General features: G+C 29.8%; 2 protein-coding genes across 4 annotated transcripts in view; one reads left to right on the forward strand and one right to left on the reverse strand.

Annotated features, from left to right (window-relative positions):
- Window positions 1-83: 83 nt before the first annotated feature.
- Window positions 84-18230, reverse strand: LOC135123439 (G-protein coupled receptor moody-like). 3 transcript variants are annotated; one of them, XM_064048087.1, is made up of 4 exons: window positions 17832-18230; window positions 10305-10445; window positions 891-1098; window positions 84-840 (listed from the first exon to the last, which is right to left on the reverse strand). In XM_064048087.1, exons 2-4 carry the CDS (start codon window positions 10430-10432, stop codon window positions 217-219), a joined length of 960 nt encoding a protein of 319 aa, XP_063904157.1. In that variant the 5' UTR covers window positions 10433-10445; window positions 17832-18230; the 3' UTR covers window positions 84-216. The 3 variants fall into 3 exon arrangements, with proteins under 3 accessions (XP_063904157.1, XP_063904149.1, XP_063904167.1); XM_064048079.1 differs by lacking the exon at window positions 17832-18230 and adding an exon at window positions 10600-10864; XM_064048097.1 differs by lacking the exons at window positions 10305-10445; window positions 17832-18230 and adding an exon at window positions 10600-10865.
- The window catches only part of LOC135123407 (cilia- and flagella-associated protein 44), a 46618-nt gene continuing 36134 nt past the window's right edge, over window positions 11008-21491 (forward strand). The window contains exon 1 of the mRNA XM_064048028.1: window positions 11008-11095. The gene's annotated coding sequence lies outside the window, so the exon portion shown is untranslated. The remainder of the gene's footprint in view (window positions 11096-21491) is intronic.

The following is a 21491-nucleotide window of genomic DNA, read 5'->3' on the forward strand; positions in this document are numbered from 1 at the left end:
TCCCGGGCCCCAACTCATCCTCTTCCCCAATTTACCAATTCCCGCCATCAACCCACTTAGGATACGTCAATCAAACCCACCAGCCAATTTCCTCGTTTATTTAATACAAAATCCACTATGTACAGTATAAAAATCCTTAATGTAAGGCAAAGCCGTAAGACACTAACATTTGTACTCTCATATTTACATATTTCTCAACAATAAATAAAATACTGGTCAAACTTTAGGCGAATTGTTGACCCCCGTCTTGAGGTACCCCACCGACATGTGGGTGCGGCTATGGGGGCTCGGAGTATGCTGCGAGTCCCCACCAGTGCTCATCCTGCACCTCAACGTGTCCAAATAGGCCTGCCGATACTGTTTATTCATCGTAACGTACACCACCGGGTTCACACACGCCGAAATATAAATCAAAATGTACCCCAACACATGTAGCGGCGCGTTCTTCACCTCCTTGTCGAAGATCTTCACGATCGTGATCGGCAGATAGCACACCACGAAGCACACGAAAATCACCAGCACCATCTTCGTGATCTTCATCTCGCTGCGCTTGTAGTCGGCGCCGGAGTTGTGCTGCTTGAGGCGCTTGTGCGAGCGCCGCACCACCCAGAAGATGTTGGCGTAGCACACGACGATGACGACGCAGGGCAGCGCGAAGCCGATGACGAAGAGCGCGGTCTTGGAGGAGTGGCCGTTGCGGTCGGCGTTGATGGAGCAGGTGCCGAGTTTCTCGTCGAAGCCGTACTCGCCCCACTGGCCGAGCAACGTGGGGATCTGGAGGCCGTAGCTGAAGAGCCAGATGGCGGCGATGTAGATGGACACCTTGGTGCGGGTGTAGATCTGGCGAAAAGTCGGTTAGGTTTGAGGGAGAGGGTGAGGGGGTTGCTTACCGATGAGTAGACGTGGGGCCAGGCGATGAGGATGTAGCGGTTGATGGAGATCATGGCGATGCTGAGGAGCGAGACGCCGACGCAGCCGTAGCGCAAGACGGGGATGATTATGCAGAGCACGTCGCCGTGGATCCAGGTGCCGTGGAAGAACTGGCTGGCGGCGAAGGGGAGCACGATGAAGCAGAACATGAGGTCGGAGATGCACAGGCTGGAAGGAAAATGTCAAAAAAAATTACAACACACGCAAGAAAAGAGAACAAAGTCGAAATGTCAGGTGAATCATTATCAGTGAACTTCCTTTTGAAAGAGGAAGGAACTGACTCAAGAGGATGATTTCGAAATGTCTGTAACGTTATTCAGGTAAACAAAATCGGGGCTAGAGTGCAAACGCGGTGAGAAGAATGTGTCATTATTATCTGTCATCGGAAACTCCGTAGTTTTGTCCACTAGGTTTTTTGTACCAACATTTCTGAGATATTTCGAAAGTCATTGTCCAGCTCATGTCCACGTGACAACACTCTTTGGACTGATATCTAATGATTTTCAAGAAGGAAAGAAAATTCCAACTTTATCGTTAAGCAAACATTTGTTGCTTTAGTAAGACGCTTCCGAGAACTCCCGCTGTCAAAGTAGAAAACTTTGAAATAAATAGTTTCTCAGAAATTAAGGTCTAAACCGAATTTGACTGTTTACACTTCCAATTTTTATTACTTTTCGTTTTTGAGCTGTTGTCTTACTAATGGGTATTCAAAATAAAAAATGAAGGGAAAACAAAATAATTAACAAACAATAAAAATTTCCAAAAAATTTGTACAAAATGGTGTCAAAAAGCTAGAAAAAATTAAAAAATCGAAAATCCAACAAAAAAGGGGATACAAAAAAATGCTAGTAAAAAACAAAAAGTGGACGACAACGACCAAAAAACGACAAAAAAGGCAAATATTGCCAGAAAATTTTAAAATAAGCTGACAGACGAAAGGTAGGAAAGTATTACAAAAATTATACAAAATCATAACAATAAAATCTAAAATAAAACAAGCAATATCGAAAAAGATGACCAAAACTATCGACAAAAAACAAAAAGAAAAGCATGAAAAATACTAACAAAAGAAAGGAGAGATAAAAACATTACAAACAGGACAAAAGCAAGGTGTGGAAAAAACACTGAAAATTCAAGAAAAGTAGCCACAGAAAAAGGTTTAAAAAATGAGACAAAAAAACACGCCAAAAAAGAAACAAAAAAACAACAAAAGGGTAACAAAATGAGGGCAAAAAAAGGAAAACAAAAAACCACCAAAAAAGGCGAAAAATAAAGGGAATGGAAAAAATTTAAAAAGGAAGACGACAAAAGATGATACAAAATGGTGTCAAAAAAAGACTACAAAGAAAAAGACAAAAAAAGCGACAAAAAAAGGTGAGAAAAACAGCGACAAAAACGAGTCCCAATAGAAAAACACAACAAAAAGGGCACGAAAAACAAAAAAAAAACAACCAAAACCGTAAAAAATACAGACGAAAAAGGCAACAAAAGCGACAAAGAATGACGAAAAAGGATAGTAAGCGACAAACAAATCAATAAAAAAGTTACAAGGAAAGGCAGCAAAAAGTGGTGATAAAAAAACAAAAATGATGAGAAAAACAAAAAATGACAAATAAAAAGTGAAAAGAAAGGTGAAAAAAAGTATAAAAAATTCCATCAAAAATGAGAAAGATGCAGGTGAAGAAAGCGACAAAAAGACACAAAAATGAGACAACAAAAAATTGCAAAAAAGGAAAAAAGGGGTGACGAAAACGAGACAAAAATAGGCGACAACGAATAGTGAGGATAAAGTTAAAAAATGCGATAACAAAACGAGAGGTAAAAAAAAGGACAAAAAACGGAACCAAAGAATATGACAAAAAGGAGTGAGAATAAGCGTGATAAAAAGTCGACAAAAAAGCAACAAAAATTGCGACAGAAAAAAATGAAAAATAAAGGAGATGAAAAAATACAAAAAGGTAGTGAACAAAAAAGAGAAACTGCAAAAAAGACATTAAAAAATTACTCAAAATGACGTCAAAAAATAGGCTACAAAAAAAAACGATTAAAAAACGAGGCATAAAAAGTTTTTCAATTCTTTAATTTTTCGATTTTTCAAGTTTTTGATTTTTCAGTTTTTCGTTTTTTCAGTTTTGAGATTTTTCAGTTTTGAGATTTTTCAATTTTTCGATATTTCCTTTTTCAATTTTTGACGTTTCTAAATTTTCGATTTTTCAGGTTTTTGAATTTTCAATTATTTGATTTTTTTCAATTTTGGATTTTTCGACTTCGATTTTTTTGGTGTTCGATTTCTCGATTTTTTTATTTTTCGATTTTTCAATTTTCCAATTTTTAAAATTTTTGATTTTTCGATTTTTCAATGTTTCGGAATTTCGATGTTTCAATTTTTCGGTGTTTTAATTTTTCAGTTTTTAAAATTTAAAATTTTTCGATTTCTCGATTTTAGTTCTTCGATATTTCTATTTTTCAATTTTTCAGATTACTAAATTTTAGATTTTTCTGTGTTTTGATGTTTCGAATTCCCGATCTTTCGGTTTTTCGACTTCTCCCTTTTGGATGTTTCGGTTTTTCAAGTTTCCGATTTTTGAAGTCTTTGATTTTTCGATTTGTCAATTTTTCAGTTAAAATTCTCGATTTTTCAGTTTTCCGATTTTTCATTGTTTCGATTTCTCGATTGATCAATTTCTTGATTTTACAATTTTGCAATTATTTGATTTTTTCAATTTTCAATTTTTCTTGTGTTCGATTTCTCGATTTTTATATTCTTCCATGTTTTAGGTTTGAGATTTTTCAAGTTTTCGATTTTTCAATTTTTCTAATTTTTGATTTTTAGATTTTTCAATAGTTCGTGATCTCAATTTTTCTGTGTTTTAATTTTTTAGTTTTTAAAATATTAAATTTTTAGATTATTCAGTTCTTCGATATTTTTTTGATGTTTCGATTTCTCCATCTTCGATTTTTCGACTTCTCTGTTTTAGATTTTTGGGTGTTTAGCTTAAAATTCTAGATTTTTCAGTTTTCCGATTTTTCAATGTTTCGATTTCTCGATTTATGATTTCGAGGTTGTTCGATGATTTGAGTTTTCAATTTTCAATTTTTAAATTTTCAACTATTTTTGGGTTTTGGGCTATTTCAGTTTCTCAATTTTTCAGTTTTTCGACTTCTCGACTTTTCGATCTCTCAATTTCTCGATCTTTCAATGTTTCGTTTCTCAATGTATCAATTTCTTAATTTTTCTATATTTCGATTTTTCGATTTCTGGATATTTAAATTTTCCCATTTCTAAAATTTTTGATTTTTCGATTTTTCAATTTTTCAGTTTTTAAAATTTCAGATTTTTCGATTTCTCGATTATTCACTTCTGTGATATTTCTATTTTTCAGTGTTTCAAATTACTAAATTTTAGATTTTTCTGTATTTTGATGTTTCGATTTCTCGATCTTTCGATTTTTCCATTTTTCAGTTAAAATTTTCGAGTTTTCAGTTTTCCCATTTTTCAATGTTTAGATTTTTCGATTTCTCCATTTTTTAATTTTTCCATCTTTCAGTTTTGGAATTTTTCAAGTTTTCGATTCTTTAATTTTTCAGTATTTTAGTTTTGGAATTTTTCAATATTTTGATTCTTCAATTTTTCGACTTTTAGATTTTTCGATTTTTCAATGTTCTGATTTAAAAAATATTTGAGTTTTTAATGTTTCGGTTTTTAAATTTGTCGAATTTTTGATGTTTTTTAGTTTTTGAGGTTTCTCAATTTTCGATTTTTCGACTTTTTGTTTTCTCGATTTTTCAATATTTCGATGTTTTCTATTTAGTGGAAAACCTGGAAAATCGAAAAATCATCTTTGGATATTTGAGTTCTGGGACTTTTCAATATTTTGATTCTTTCATTTTTCGATTTTTCGGTTTTCCAGTTTTTAAGGTTTCTCAATTTTGAATTTTTCTATAATTCAATTTCCCGATTGATCTATTTTTTGGTTTTTGGACTTCTCGATTTCCCAATTTTTTTAATTGTCGGTTTTTCAGTTTTTCAATTTTTCGATATTTTAGATTTATGATTTTTCAATTTTGCAATATTTCGGTTTTTAAATATTTCAATTTTTAAAATTTTCGATTTTTCTATTTCTCGATTATGCAATTCTTCAATTTTTCAAATTTTTAAATTTTGGATTTTTCACTGTGGCGATGATTTCTCGATCTTTCTGTTTTTCGAATTCTCGGTTTTAGCTTTTTAGGTTTTTCAATTCTCCAATTTTTTAAATTTGTGATTTTCGTTATTTCAATTTTTCGATTTTTCAGTCTTTCAAGTTATAGATTGTTAAATTTCTCGAATTTTCCATTCTTTTTTATTCTTCAATTTTTTAATTACATACTAACTTTTCAATTTTGAGCTATTGTTTCTCAATTTTTCGCTCTTTCGACTTCCTATTTTTTCGATTTCTTGATTTTTTTGATGTTTCATTTCTCGATGTTTGAGTTTTTTGTTTTTTCGATTTTCAACTTCTCAACTTTTCGATTTTTCAATTTTTAGTTTTTTATGTTCAATTTTTCAGTTTTTCGAATTTTTGATGTTTCGATTTCTCGATTCTTCACATCTTGGATATTTGTATTTTTTAAATTTTGGATTTTTTTAATTTTAGATTTTTCAGTTTTTCAACTTCCAGTCTTTAAAATTATTAATTTTTCGATTTTTCAATTTTCGGATTTTAAGTTTTAAGTTTTACAATTTTTCGATCTTTCAATGTTTTAATTTTTGGATTTTTCGAATTTTCAATTTTTCGATTTTACAGATTTTCGATTTCCAAATTTTTCGATATTTCAGTTTTGGAATTTTTCAATATTTCAATTTTTCATTTCGGTTTTTCCACTTTTCGATATCTCAGTTTTGGAATTTTTTATTAATTCTATTCTTCATTTTTTCGATTTGTGGGTTTTCTATTTTTTTGATTTTTCCATTTTTAGATTTTTAAATTTTAGATCTTTCAATCTTCCAATTTTCTTTTAATTTTTAAAATTTTTTATTTTTCCATTTATTGATCTTTCAGTCCCTCAGTATTCCTATTTTTCAATTTTTTCGATGTTTTTCGTTTTCGATTTTTCAATTTTTCGATTTTTCAATGTTTTAATTTTTGGATTTATAGAGATTTCGATGTTCAATTCTCGATTTTTGGATTTCTCGAATTTTCAATTTTTCAATTTTTCGACTTCGATTTGGACTTTTCGATTTCTCGATTTAATCGATTTAACAGATTTTCGATTTCTGATTTTTTCAGAATGGAATTTTTTAATATTGCGATTGTGCAATTTTTCGGTTTTTCGACATATAGATTTTCTGATTTCTCGATTTTTTAATTTTACTATTTTTCTATTCTTAAATTTAAAGTTTTTCAACTTTTCGAATTTTTCATGTTTCGTTTTCCCGATCTTTCAGTTTTTCGGTGTTTTCATTTTTCAGTTTTTAAAATTTCAGGTTTTTCGATTTCTCGATCATTCAGATCTGTGATATTTCTATTTTTCAATGTTTCAAATTACTAAATTTTAGATTTTTCTGTATTTTGATGTAGGGATTTCTCGATTTTTGGATTTTTGAAATTTTTGGTTTTTCAAGTTTTCGGTTAAAATTCTCAATTTTTCAGTTTTCGATTTTTGAACTTTTCGGTTTTTTACATTATTCGATTTTTCGACTTTCGATCTCAGTTATTCGATATTTCAGTTTTGGAATTTTTAAGATTGTCTATTCTTCAGTTTTTCTTATATTTATCAATTTTCCGATATTTTTTTTTGGATTTTTAAAATTTTTGATTTCTCGATTTTTCAATTTTTCGGTTTCTCAGTTTACTAATATTTCAGTTTTGAGATTTTTCAATACGTTTCGATTTACCGATTTTTCGGTTTTTGACTATTTGGTGAATTTTTGACTTTTCAATTTCTTGACTTCTCGATTTCGCTATTGAAGAATCGAAAAATTGAAAAATCTCAAGACTGAAACATTGAAAAATTAAATAATCGAAAAATTGAGAAATCAGAAACTTGGAAAACTTTGGGATTTTTCAATATTTCGATTCTTCCATTTTTCGAGTTTTCAGTGTCTCAGCTTTTGAGATTTCTCAATTTTCGATTTTTCATCTTTTCCATTTCCCGATTTTTCAATGTTTAGAATTTGACAACAAAACACGTCAAAAAATTGACAAAAAAAGTGGAAAATAAAGGGGGTAAAAAATCATAAAAAGGGAGTCGATAAAGAAGAAAAGACACCAAAAAATGCACCAAAAAATATACAAAAAAACGACAAAGAAACTGAGAAAAACAGCAATTAAAAAACGAGATATACAAACCCATTAGAAAAAAGACAAAAAAAGGGACAAAAAAACACGAAAACCATAAACCAATTCTGAGCTGAAAAATCACTGAAACCACTTAAAAAAGCAACCAAAACTTAATTAGTTTTTAATTAAACCAAAATATAATAATCTGTTTGTCATTATTTCAGTTTTTCGATTAATTGATTTTTTTGATTTTTCAAATTTTAGATTATTCAATTTTTTGTTATTTGAGTTTTGGAATTTTTCAATATTTTGTTCCATTTTTCGATTTTTCAATTTTTCAATTTTTGACGTTTCTAAATTCTCAAGTTTTCGATTTCTCAATATTTCGATTGATCTATTTTTTGGTTTTTTCAATTGTCGATTTTTCCAGTTGTTCAGTTCTTCAATTTTTCGATTTTTCAGATTTTTTATTTTCCAGTTACTCTTGAATTTTCCATTTTTTTTTCTTCAATTTTTCAATTACTAACTTTTCAATTTTGAGCTATTGTTTCTCAAGTTTTCGATCTTTCGATTTCCTATTTTTTCGATTTCTTGATCTTTTGATGTTTCGTTTCTCGATATTTCAGTTTTTTTTCGGTATTTTAATTTTTCAATTTTTAAACTTTTGTATTTTTCGAATTCTCGATTATTCACTTCTTGGATATTTGTATTTTTTAAATTTTAGATTTTTCAGTTTTTCAACTTCCAGTCAATGTCCAGTTTTTCGATCTGTCAATGTTTTAATTTTTGGATTTCGATGCTCAATTCTCGATTTTTGGATTTTTCAAATTTTCAATTTTACGATTTTTCGACTTCGATTTTTGGGCTTTTCGATTTCTCGATTTTACAGATTTTCGATTTCTGAATTTTTTTATATATTTTGATTGTTCAATTTTTCGGTTTTTCAACTTATCGATTTTTTAATTTTTCTATTTTTCGATTCTTAAATTTAGGATTTTTCAAGTTTATGATTTCTTAATGTTTCTCTCAGTCTTCCGATTTTTCGAATCTCCAATTATGTATTCGATATTTTAATTTTTTAATTTTTAAAATTTTGGATTTTTCTATTTCTCGATTTTTCAGTTCCTTCTGGGGTATTTCTATTTTTTCAGTTTTTCAACTTCCAATTTTAAAAATTTTTGATGTTTCGTTTTTTCAATTTTCGGATTTTAAGTTTGTCCATTTTTCGATTTTTAAAATATGTATTCGAGTTTTCAATATTCAAAGTGTCGATTTTTCAACTTTTCGAATTTTTGCTGTTTCGATTTCTGGACTTTCGGCCTCAGTTTTTCGATATTTCAGTTTTGGGATTTTTAAGTTTTTCTATTCTTCAGTTTTTCGATTTTTCACGTCTCGATTTTCAATTATCGATTGCTCAGTTTTCAAATTTCCGGATTAATCAAGGTTATGATTTTTCGACTTTTCGATTTCTCGATTTTTTTCCGTTTGTCGATTTCTGTTTACTAATATTTAATTTTTGAGATTTTTCAATAGATATTTTAATTTTTAGATGTACCGATTTTTCTAGTTTTGACTAGTTGCTGAATTTTTGACTTCTCGATTTCGCTATTGAAGAATGGAAAAATTGAAAAATCTCAAGACTGAAATATCGAAAAATTAAGTAATCCAGTAATCGAAAAATCAAAAACCTGCAAATATTTCGATTCTTCCATTTTTCGATTTTTCAGTGTTCCAGTTTTTGAGGTTTCGCAATTTTCGATTTTTCGTCTTTTCCATTTCTCGATTTTTCAATTAGAATTTTTAAATTTTGGATTTTTCGATTTCCCAGTTTTTCGAAACAAGTTTAGAAAAAAAGGGACCAAAAAATTCGACAACAAAACGCGTCAAAGAATAGACAAAAAGGGGACAAATAAAGGGGGTGAATAAATATAAAAAGGCAGTCAATAAAATATACAAAATGATGTCAAAAAAAGAGGCTACCAAGAAAAGGGACAAAAAAAATGACAAAAAACGGGTGAATAAAAAGACAAAACAACGACAAAAATGGTGACAAAAAATCGACTAAAAAAACGACAAAAAAACACGAAAACCATAAACCAATTCTGATCCGAAAAATCACTGAAACCACTTAAAAACTTAATTAGTTTTTAATTAAACCAAAATATAATAATCTGTTAACAATGTGTTGTTCTCAATCTGTTTCCAACCACATTTTTTGTACAATTTGCCTCTCAGTGACGTAATACACCACCAAACAATATTCTCATAACGGCTATTTTTACTCCTAGACCCGAAACAGATGACTTTCCTCACACAATTAACCATCTCTTTAGAGAAATTGTAAATAGTTAGAAAAATAAACGTACGTCGTAACCAACAAGTTAACAGTTACGCCCGATCCACACCTCTCAGTTTTTCATTATCAAACAAAAATATTGACACGAAATTTGATAATGATAACCGATGACAGGAAACAGACGCATCAGTCGCAAAAGACGCGCCTAAAAAGTCCCAAATTAGGAAATCGCCAGTGGCGTCGTCCGGATTTCCCCCTTTAAACCTTGAACGAGTTATCAACGAATTCGGGATATCTATTCATTTATATCTACAGTGCCTGGAATTTTTCAACCACAAACAGAACGGAAGAGTCGTCACGTCGAAAAATACAAAGTACAAACGTAAGACGAAGGTGATGAAACGCGATAAAAATGACACTAATAGACAATGTAAGAAAACACCGTTATCACCACGAAAGATAAAATTACACTTTTCTTGTACTGCTGTGTTTTAACATATACGAGTACTCATAAAGTGATTATAGCTTTATAATTACGGCGATGATGATTGTGGTTCCAAGGACGGACAAGTCGATACAAGCAACGACAATCATAATAATTTTGTTCTAATGAAAAAAAAACACGTTTACATGTAAACACCCATTGCTCGTCTTGGTCGTACCCAAGGTTTAACGAAACCATTCGTAAAGGAAGTACTACCTGCTTTACCTGTCGCCTCAGAAATTAACACACCATTTAACATTCCCGTCGTGTTCGTCACGCTTTTCGCAAAATGTCATCGGTTGTAAATTTAAAGAGTGAATGACTGGTTTACCTGCCGATGAACGCCGCCGCCACTGTCCGAATCTTGGAGTTCCGCATCAGCACGATCACCGTGAGGAGGTTGCCCACCACCCCCACGACCATGATGGCCAGCGTGACGACGCCCGCCGCAGTCATCATCCCCCTGGAGTACCTGGAATCAGGAACTGTGTCAAAGGGCAAGAAACCGATAACCGGGACCGGCACGCGTCTCCGAAATCGGGCGGTCCCATGCACAGTGCGCGCACACATGCACTCCACATGTTTCGGAAAAGCACACAAACAACTTCAGGAAAAGGAAAACGTACCGGACGAGCTCGGAAAAGTGCGACCGGGTTGCCTCTGCGTCCATCGTCGGCCGGAGATTAAGGGGCGCTCCCTCGCTCGCACACACAGGATGGTTAAAAATTGGTTTTAATTGGGACTAATCAGAGCGAACTGCGTGCTGCTCTTGGGCGACGGGTCGGAATGGGAGAGTTGACCAAAACCCGCATTTACCAGAGTTAGTCATTTTATTAATCATTGTGTTTAGCCGGAACGGGAGCCGAAGAGTGAGTAATGGCGCGCTCGACGAGACCGCAGCGATGGGACGGCGAGATGGTACTGGGGTGATAAGGCGAGATAAGGCGGCGAGCTGCAGAAATGATAGCGGCGTCGGGTACCACCGAGGCACGGACGTCTTGGGTACTGGGTTCGGGAGTTGGAACGACGGGACTGGTGAACGAGCTTTCAAAGCCAGATGGAGGCAGTCGTTTTGTTTTTGTGCAGGCGTTAGTCACTCAAGAACGGAACGAGATAAGTAATGTAAAAATAGTTGGCGAGAATTCTTACGAGATTTTCTTGATAGCTGACTAAAAAGCTTTGTTTTAACAATAACAATTATAATTTGTCATTTAATCACCAATATCTAGTGATTTTTACTTCGCGGACATTAGCTACTTTCATGGTTTCTCGATGTTTCATGACCTCGACAGTACGAAAAAAGTGTAGTCGACCGTTTCCGTTTGTCTGTCTATCTGTCTGGCGTCTGTCCAGATTTTTACTAGACACACAGTCTCAAAAACCACCGAGCCGATTGTTATCAAATTTTGTATTTTGTTAGGAACAACATGTAGATAATAAAATGCTAACCATAAGTCTACCCATTCCCATCAGTAACGTTATCTCCAAACTTTTTTTTTCAAGGTTATCGGAAGCATGGTAAATCGCCAGTCAAAATTTTTTCGTTCATGCCCCCTCTCCAGGCATTTACGAGGTCATCAATTATTCGATTTGATTTTTTTGTTCGAATGTTCGATTTGTCAGTTTACCGATATTTCACTTTTGGGATTTTTCAATATTTCGATTGTTCTTCGATTTACCGATTTTTCGACTTTTGCTCTTTTGATTTGTCGATTTTTTACTTTTTCGATTTTTTTAATTTTTTCGATTTTTCAGTCTTTCAGTTTTGACATTTTTCAATTTTTCGATATTTGAGTTTTTTGATTTTTCAATATTTCGATTTCTGAATTTCTCGATTGATCTGTTTTTTGTTTTTTTGACTTTTCGATTTCTTTGCTGTTGGATTTTCAAATTTTCGATTTTCTGATTTTTAAAATTTTTGATTTTTCTATTTTTCCGTTAAAATTCTCGATTTTTCAGTTTTCCGATTTTTCTATGTTTCGATGTGTCAGTTTCGAGATTTTTGAAGTTTTCGATTTTTCGACTTTTCGGTTTTAGGTTTTTCAATTTTCCGATTTTTTTAAGTTTTCAATTTTTGAACTTTTCGGTTTTTAAATTTTTCGATTTTCAGTTTTCGATTTTTCTATTTTCAGAGTTCTCGATTAAACAAGTTTATGATTTTTCGACTTTTCGATTTCTCGACCATGATTTTTCAATTTTACGAATTTTAAAATCTTTGATTTCTTGATTTTTCAATTTTTCGATTTCTCAGTTTACTAATATTTCAGTTTAAGGATTTTTCAAGTCTTCAGTTTTTCTTCGATTTATCAACTTTCCAATACTTCAGTTTTGGGATTTTTCAATATCCGATTTTTTGACTTTTCGATTTTTTAGGTTTTTCGATTTGGTGAATTTTTGACTTTTCGATTTCTCGATTGAAGAATCGAACAATTGAAAAATCTCAAAACTGAAACATCGAAAAATTAAAAAATTCAGAAATCGAAAAATTGAAAAATGAAAAACCTGGAAAATTTTGGGATTTTTCAATATTTTATTCTCCCATTTTTCGTTTTTCAGTGTTTCAGCTGTTGAGATTTTTCAACTTTTCCATTTTTCGATTTTTCAATGTTTCGATGTTTCTATTTGGTGGATTTTTGACTATTCGATTTCTCAACTTCTCGGTTTCTCGATAAAAGAAAAATTGAAAAATCTCAAAACTTCATCGATGAATTGAAAAATCGAAAAATCGAAGAATTGAAAAATCAAAAATTTGGAAAATCAAAAAATTGTCTTTCGATATTTGAGTTTTGAGAATTTTCAATATTTCGATTATTCGATTTACTGATTTTTTTGTTATTTCGATTTGTCGATTTTTTACTTTTTCGATTTTTCAATTTTTCAATTTTTCGATTTTTTGATTTTGCAATTTTTCAATTCTTCAGTTTTTCAACTTTTCAATTTTTTGACGTCCCTAAATTTTCGATTTTTCGACTTGTCAACTTCTGGATTAATCGATTTTTCGGTTTTTCAACATTTTTTAATTTTCGATGTGTCTTTCAACATTTTTTAATTTTTCGATGTTTCAGTTTCGAGATTTTTCAAGTTTTCGATTTTTCGATTTACCGATGTTTCGACTTTTAACCATTTAGTGAATTTTTGACTTTTCGATTTCTTGACTTCTCGATTTCTCAATTGAAGAATCGAAAAATTGAAAAATCAAAAACCTGGAAAATTTTGGGATTTTTCAATATTTCAATTCTTCCATTTTTCGATTTTTCAATATTTCGATGTTTTCTATTTGGTGGATTTTTGACTTTTCGATTTCTCGACTTCTCGATTTCTTGATTAAAGAATCGAAAAATTGAAAATCAAAAACCTGGAAAATCGAAATGTCTTTCGATATTTGGGTGTTGGAATTTCGATTCGTCCATTTTTCAATTTCTCGATTGATGTCTTTTTTTTGGTTTTTTGCCTTCTAGATTTCCCGATTTTTTTTATTTTGAATTTTACAATACTGTAATTATTGGATTTCTTCATTTTTCCATTTTTCAATTTTGCAATACATATTTCGGTGTTTCATTTTCGGTTTTTCGATTTCTCGATTATTCATTTTTTCGATATTTTCCAATTTTTCAAATTTTTAAATTTTGTGTGTTTCAATGTCTTGATGTTTCGATGATTTCTCAATATTTCTGTTTTTCGAATTCTCGATTTTATGTTTTTCGATTTGCCGATTTTTGAAATTTTTGAGTTTTCAATTTTTGAACTTTTCGGTTTTTAAATTTTCTGATTGGTCAATTTCTTGATTTTTCGACTTTCGATCTCAGTTTTTCGATATTTCAGTTTTGGAATTTTTTAGTTTCTTTATTCTTCAGTTTATCGATTTTCAATGTTCGATTTCTCCATTAATCAAGTTTGATTTTTCGACTTTTTTCCGTTTTTCAAATCCAGAATTTTCAATTTTTCGATTTTTTAAATTTTTGATTTTTCGATTTTTCAATTTTTCAATTTCTCTGATTACTAATCTTTCAGTTTTGGGATTTTTCAAGTCTTCAGTTTTTCTTAGATTAATCAATTTTCCCATATTTCAGTTTTAGGATTTTTTAATTTTTCGATGTTTTCTATTTGATGGATTTTTGACTTTTTCAGTTCTTGACTTCTCGATTTCTCGGTTGAAGAATCGAAAAATTGAAAAATCTCAAACCTGAAACATTGAAAAATTAAAAAATCGAAAAATGGAAAAACCTGGAAATTTTCGATTCTTCCATTTTTCGATTTTTCAGTTTTTCAGTTTTTGAGGATTCTTAATTTTCGATTTTTCGACTTTTTGATTTCTCGATTTTTCAATATTTACTAGAAAACCTGAAAAATCGAAAAATCATCTTTGGAAATTTGAGTTCTGGGATTTTTCACTATTTTGATTCTTTCATTTTTCGATTTTTCGGTTTTCCAATTTTCAAGGTTGCTCAATTTTGAATTTTTCAATAACTCAATTTCTCGATTGATCTATTTTTTGTTTTATGGACTTCTCTATTTCCCGATTTTTTTAATTGTCGGTTTTTCAATTTTTCAATTTTTCGATCTTCTAGATTTTTGATTTTTCAATTTTGCAATATTTCGATTTTTAAATGTTTCAATTTTTAAAATTTTCGCTTTTTCTATTTCTCGATTATTCTTCGATATTTCTATTTTCCAATTTTTCAAATTTTTAAATTTTAGATGTTTCCATGATTTCTCGATCTTTCTGTTTTTCGAATTTTCGGTTTTAGCTTTTCAGTTTTTCAATTTTCCCATTTTTGAAATTTGTGTTTTTTGTTCTTTCAATTTTTCGATTTTTCAGTTTTTCGATTTTTTTTTACTCTTCAAGTTTTCAGTTATTAACTTTTCGATTTTGAGCTATTGATCTTTCGACCTTTTTTTTAGATTTCTTTATCTTTTGAGGTTTCGTTTCTCGATGTTTCAGTTTTTTGATTTTTCGATTTTTCGGCTTCTCAGCTTTTCGATTTTTGAATTTTGAAACTTCATATTTTTATATTTTTCAATTTCTAAATTTTATATTGTTCACTTTTTGAACTTTTCGATTTTTCGAATTCTCGATTATTCAGTTCTTGGAAATTTCTGTTTTTCAAATTTTGGATTTTTGAGTGTTTTGATTTTTCCATTATTTCTCGATCTTTCGATTTTTCGATTTTTTGATGTTTTCTATTTGGTGAATTTTTGACTTCTCGCTTTCTCGATTGACTGAAAAATTCCAAAACTGAAAGATCGAAAAATTAAGAAATCCATAAATCGAAAATTCGAAAAACCTGGAAAATTTAGGGATTTTCCAATATTCGATTCTTCCATTTTTCGATTTTTTATTTTTTCAGCTTTTGAGGTCTCTCAATTTTCGATTTTTCGACTTTTCGATTTCTCGATTTTTCAATATTTCGGTGTTTTCTATTTGGTGGATTTTTGACTTTTTCATTTCTCGGTTGAAGAATCGAAGAATTGAAGAATTTCAAAACTGAAACATCAAAAAATTAAAAAATCGAGAAATCGAAAAATCGAAAAACCTGGAAAATTTTGGGTTTTTTCAATATTTCGATTCTTCCATTTTTCGATTTTTTAGATTTTCGGGTTTTGAGGTTTCTCAATTTTTGATTTTTCGACTTTTCGATTTCTCGACAATTCGATTTCTCAATTAAAAATCGAAAAATTGAAAAATCTCAAAAACTGAAACATCGAAAAATTGAAAAATCGAGAAATCGAAAAATTGAAAATCAAAAACCTGGAAAACCGAAAAATCATCTTTCGGTATTTGAGTTTTGAGATTTTTCAATATTTCGATTCTCCGATTTACCGATTTTTCTACTTTTCGTTATTTCGATTTGTCGATTTTTTATTTTTCGATTTTTCAATTTGTCAAATTTTCGATTCTTTATTTTTTCAACTTTTTAATCTTTGACTTTTCTAAATTTTCGATTTTTCAACTTGTCAATTTCTCAATTATTCGATTTTTCAGTTTTTTGACTTTTCGATTTTTCAGGTTTTTGATTTTTCAACTTTTTAATTTTTCGATGTTTCAGTTTGGGCATTTTCTAATATTTTTTGATTCTTCAATTTTTCGAATTTTTGACTTACTGTTTTTGGATTTTCCGGTATTTCAATTTTTCGATTTTTAAAATTTTTGATTTCTCAATTTTTCAATTTTTCGACTTCCCAGTTTACCCATATTTCAGTTTTGGGGTTTTTCAATATTTAGATTCTTCGAAATACCGATTTTTCGACTTTTCATTTTTTCGATTTTTCAATTTTTCTAGTCTTCAAATTTCCTTCGATTTTTTCATTGTTCGATGTTTCAATTTTTCGATGTATCAGTTTTTTTTAATTTTCAATTTTTGACGTTTCTAATTTTTCGATTTCTCGATTTGTCAATTTCTCGATTAATAGATTCTTTGGTTTTTCGACTTTTCCATTTTTCAGGTTTTAGATTTTTCAATTTTTTTAATTTTAAAAATCAAAACCTAAAAAGTCGAAAAATCATTTTTCGATGTTTAAGTTTTAGGATATTTTAATATTTCTATTCTTCCATTTTCCAGTTTTTCAGTTTTTGAAGTTTCTGAATTTTCAATTTTTCGATTGATCTATTTTTTGGTTTTTGACTTCTCGAAATCTCGATTTTTTTTAATTTTCGGTTTTTAATTCCCCAATTTTTCGATGTCAGGTTTTATATTTTTCAATTATTCGATTTCTTAAATTTTGGATTTTTCGTTTTTTCAATATTTGGGTTTTTAAATGTTTCAATTTTTTAAATTTTCGATTTTTCCATTTCTTGTTTATTCAATTCTTCGATATTTCTACTTTTCAATTTTTCAAATTTTTCAGTGTTGTGACTCCTCGGTTTTAGGTTTTCGGTTTTCCAATTTTCCGATTTTTGGAATTTGTGATTTTTCGTTCTTTCCATTTTTAGATTTTTCGATTGTTCAATTTCTCAAATTTTCGATTTTTATTTTTTCTTGAATTTTTCAATTACATATAAACTTTTCGATCTTGAGATATTGATTTCTCAATTTTTCGATTTTTCGACTTTTCGACTTCATATTTTTCTCGATTTCTTGATCCTTTGATGTTTCGTTACTCAATGTTCCAATTTTTTGACATTTCCTCTTTTCGATTTTTGGATGTTCTGATTTTGAATTTTTCGATTTTTTAAATTTTGGTTTTTCGATTTTTCAATTTTTAAATTTAAAACTTTTCAATTTTCCAATTTTTAGACTTTTTTGTTGCTTCAATTTCTTGATTTCTGGATTTTTCGATTTTTAATTTTGCAGTTTATTAATTGGTCAATTTTTGATTTTACGTTTTTTTGAGTCTTCAATTTTTCAAGATTTCAATTTCTCAATTTTTTAACATTTCAGTTTTTGGAAATTTTTCAGTTTCTGGAAATATTTCCATATCTAATTTTTTGATTTTTTGGATTTTTAATTTTTCCATTTTTGCAATTTGCAGACGTTTTAAGGTTATCGTAAGCATGGTAAATTTTTAATTAAAATATATTTGTGTACCTCTCCCCACTCATCTCAAAATTTTGCCGAATAATTCCGATCTAAAATATGCAAAATATGATGAGTCAATCTATACTTGTGAGTCATGATTGCTTTCATATTTTTTAAAAACGAGGTGACTCAAAAAAATTGATGAATGAGTCAGTTTATTTTACTAATTAAATCATAATAAATACCAATAATATAATACTGTTATTATTAGTATTACACTGCACTGAACCAAATTGATCGAAAAAAATTTTGTAAAGGAAAAACTCACATATTATATTTTTTTGTGCTTCAAAGCGAGGGAAGTTCTGTCGAAATAGCCTTCAACTATTTTTTTTAATTACCTTAAAAAAATCCCAACTGTACGAGCACTGCAGTCTCTAAACTTAGTCTATTTATTTTATTTTTCAAATATAGTCGGCGAACACACACGGAGACAGACAGACACAGGCCGTGGAAAGCAGATTTTCAGCGGCGCCTCGTGAATCTGTAATAACACCCAATGAGCAATCCATATGCAGCAAACGTCACGCAGCTCTTCGGGGAAACACCTCCAGGAAGTACCGGAAGCTTTAAAACACCGTCACCGAAACTCCCTGTTCATTAAACAACCTCCAGTATTTATTTACTTACTCACACAACATATTTGCTTTTCACGCTCCGCTCAACGTAAACACATAAAACTCCGTAAATCGTACAAATCAAAAAGCAATTAACCAGTACTAACAACCACACTATTTACAAACCAAATAGGTACCTTTCGCTGAAAACGACCACATTTAAATAGCTATCAGACGATTCCTGTCACTCTGTTATCCCCAAGGCAAATAGGAGTACATTTTTTTTATCGCAAATCAAACACCCTGTAGGTGAACGCCCCTCACTTTCGCCGAAAAAAGCTGAGAAAAGCCGGCGTTGTTGACGACAGGAAGCATATTTCATATCAATTTTTTAAGTCGACGGTTAGGTCATCACTCTAGTGTAAACACAACACATAAATTTAAACATATTGTTCTAATTATGGCTGTCAGTGGAGCTCTGAGAGCCTGACCCAAATCGTGCTGACTTTCGGTTTCTTCGCACGCAGAACATGAGAAAAAAGTTGCTGGTGTGGAGTACCGTTGGACGGTACTCGAGTACCAGGGTCAAGGTCGGTGGGTGGAGCGTCGAGCGTGTGTACCCATCGCTGCTAAGTGTTTTATTGGTTTCCCACAGTTTTCGGTTTTCCAACTTTTGAATTTTCCAATTTTTTGATTTTGCAATTTTTCGTTTCGGTTTATTATTTTCTAGTTCCTTCAATTTTTCCGATTTAAAATATCTCAAGTTTTTAATTTTTCAATTTTTCGAATCTTTTTTTATTTCCTCAAATTTTGGATTTGCAATTTTTGGTTTCAATTTTTTATATTCTTTTTTTCATCTTTTCAATTCGTCACGTTCCGATTTTCACTTTTTAGATTTTTTAAAGTTTGGATTATTCGATTTCTTAGTATTTTTCAACTTTTGTGCTTTTCAATTGTCCAATTTTTCAATTTCCCGATTGTTCGATATTTTTATTTTACAATTTTTACAATTTTTGATTTTCCGGTTCAGTCAATTTTTGGATTTTAAGTTTTTTTGATTCCCCGATTTTTCAACATTTCAATTGTGGAAATTTTCCAATTTCTGGATTTTTCTTTTTTCGATATTTTAAGTTCTCCATTTTTGATATTTCGATTTTTTGGATTACGATTTTTTAAATTTTTGATTTTTCCAATTTTCGAGTTCAATTTCTTTTTTGATTTTTTGGATGTTTTAGTTTTTAGATTTTTCAATTTTCCGATTTACAATAGTTTTCAATTCCTAATTTTTCAGTTGTTCGATTTTTCAATTTATGGATTTTCAGTTTTTCGAGGAAGTGCTCAATTTTCCGATATTTTAGTGTATGGATTTTTCAATTTTTTGGTTCTTCACTTTCTCGATTCTTGAAATTTCCTATTCTCGATTGTTTCATTTTTCTATTTCTCAATTTTCCGATGTTTCAGTTTTACGATTTTTCAATTTTTGGATTTGTAAAATTTTTCGATTATTAAATTTTTGACGTTTCTAAAATTTTCGATTTCTCGATTTTTCGATTTTTCAGTTTTTCAATTCGTCAGTTTTTCGATTTTTGAGCTTTTTGATTATTCAGTTTTTCGATTTTTTAAATTTTCGATTTCTCGATTTTTCAACTTTTCGATTTCTCAATTTACCGCTATTTCTCTACGAGTTTTCATTTTTAAATTTTTCAGTTTTCCGATTTTCCGACTTCTGGATGTTACAATTTTTAAAATTTTTGAATTTTACGTTTTACAATTTCAAGAATTTCAATTCCTAATTTTTCAGTTTTTCGATTTTTCGTTTCGATTTTTTAATTTCTTTAATTTTTCAATTTTTCGGTTTTTCAAGGTTCTGATTTAATGATTCATCTTTTTTCAATCTGGAATTTTTCAATTTTTCGATTTTTTAATTTTTCGATATTTCAGTTTTGGAATTTTTCAGTTTTTTCAATCTTCAATGATTCGATTTTTCAATTTCTGGATTTTCAGTTTTTCGATGACTCGATTTTTCGATATTTTAGTGTTCGGATTTTTTAATTTTTTGGTTCTTCACTTTCTCGATTCTTGAAATTTCCTATTTTCGATTTTTTCATTTTTTTATTTCTCAATTTTCCGATGTTGCAGTTTTACGATTTTTCAGTTTTTCGTTTTCTAAAATTCTTCGATTATTAAATTTTTGACGTTTCTAAAATTTTCGATTCCACTATTTCTCGATTTTTCAACTTTTCGATTTCTCAATTTACCAAAATTTCTCTTCGAGTTTTCATTTTTAAATTTTACAGTTTTCCGATTTTCCAACTTTTGGATGTTTCAGATTTTAGATTTTTAAATTATTCGATTTAAAATTTCAAGAGTTTTCAGTTCTTAGTTTTTCAGATTTTCGATTTTTCGTTTTGCAATTTTTCGTTTCGGTTTTTATTTTCTTTAATTTTTCAATGTTTTGGTTTTTCAGGGTTCTGATTTTATAATTTAACTTTTTCAATGTGGCATTTTTTAATTTTTTGATTTTTTAATTTTTCCGTATTTCAGTTTTGGAATTTTTCAGTTTTTTAATCTTCAATTTTTCGATTTTTCCATTTCTCGATTTTCAGTTTCCCGATTACTCAATTTCTCAATCTTTTAGTGTTTGTATTTTTCAATTTTTTGGTTCTTCACTTTTTCGATGCTTGAAATTTCCTATTTCTCGACTTTTGCGATTTTTAAGCTTTTTGATTTTTCAATTTTTCGGTTTCTCGATTTTTCAAGTTTTCGATTTTTTCAATTTACAGATATTTCTCTTCGAATTTTCATTTTTAAATTTTTCCCAAATTTTGGACGTTTCAATCAAAATTGCAAAGATTTTCTAATTTGTAATTTTCCAATCTGCAATTTCAGGATTTTTCAATTTTTCGATTTTTCATTTCTTTAATTTTTCGTTGCGGTTTTTTATTTTCTTTATTTTTTCAAAAATGTTCGAATTTTCAACGTTCTGATTTTATAATTTTTCTTTTTTTTATAAATTTTATTGATTTATTAATTTTTTTTCTATTTGCAATTTTTCGGTTTTAAATTTTTTGGTTTTTCAACTTTTAGATTCTTTAATTTTTCAATTTTAGATTTTTTCGTTTCCCTGTTTTTCAATTTTTCCTTTCTTCAATTTTTTTTCAGTTTTCGGTTTAAAATGTAATGATAATCATGATAAAAAAAACACTTTCTCAATTTCGGGGTCTTAAAATTTTTCCATTTTTCAATTATTGGATTCTAAAACTCTTTCATTTATTGGATTTTTCGATTTTTCGTTTTTAATTCTTCAGTTTTTAATTTTTCAATTTCTCAATATTTAATTTTTCAATATTTCGATCTTTCAATGTTACAGTTTTTCGACTTTACATTTTGACGATTTTATAAGTTTTCGATTTTACAATTTTTGGGTTTTCTAATTTTTCGATT

This window comes from Zophobas morio, unplaced genomic scaffold (assembly GCF_036711695.1).
Source record: "Zophobas morio isolate AGI-343-1 ecotype UQ-CSIRO unplaced genomic scaffold, CSIRO_AGI_Zmor_V1 ptg000002l, whole genome shotgun sequence".
NCBI lineage: Eukaryota > Metazoa > Arthropoda > Insecta > Coleoptera > Tenebrionidae > Zophobas > Zophobas morio.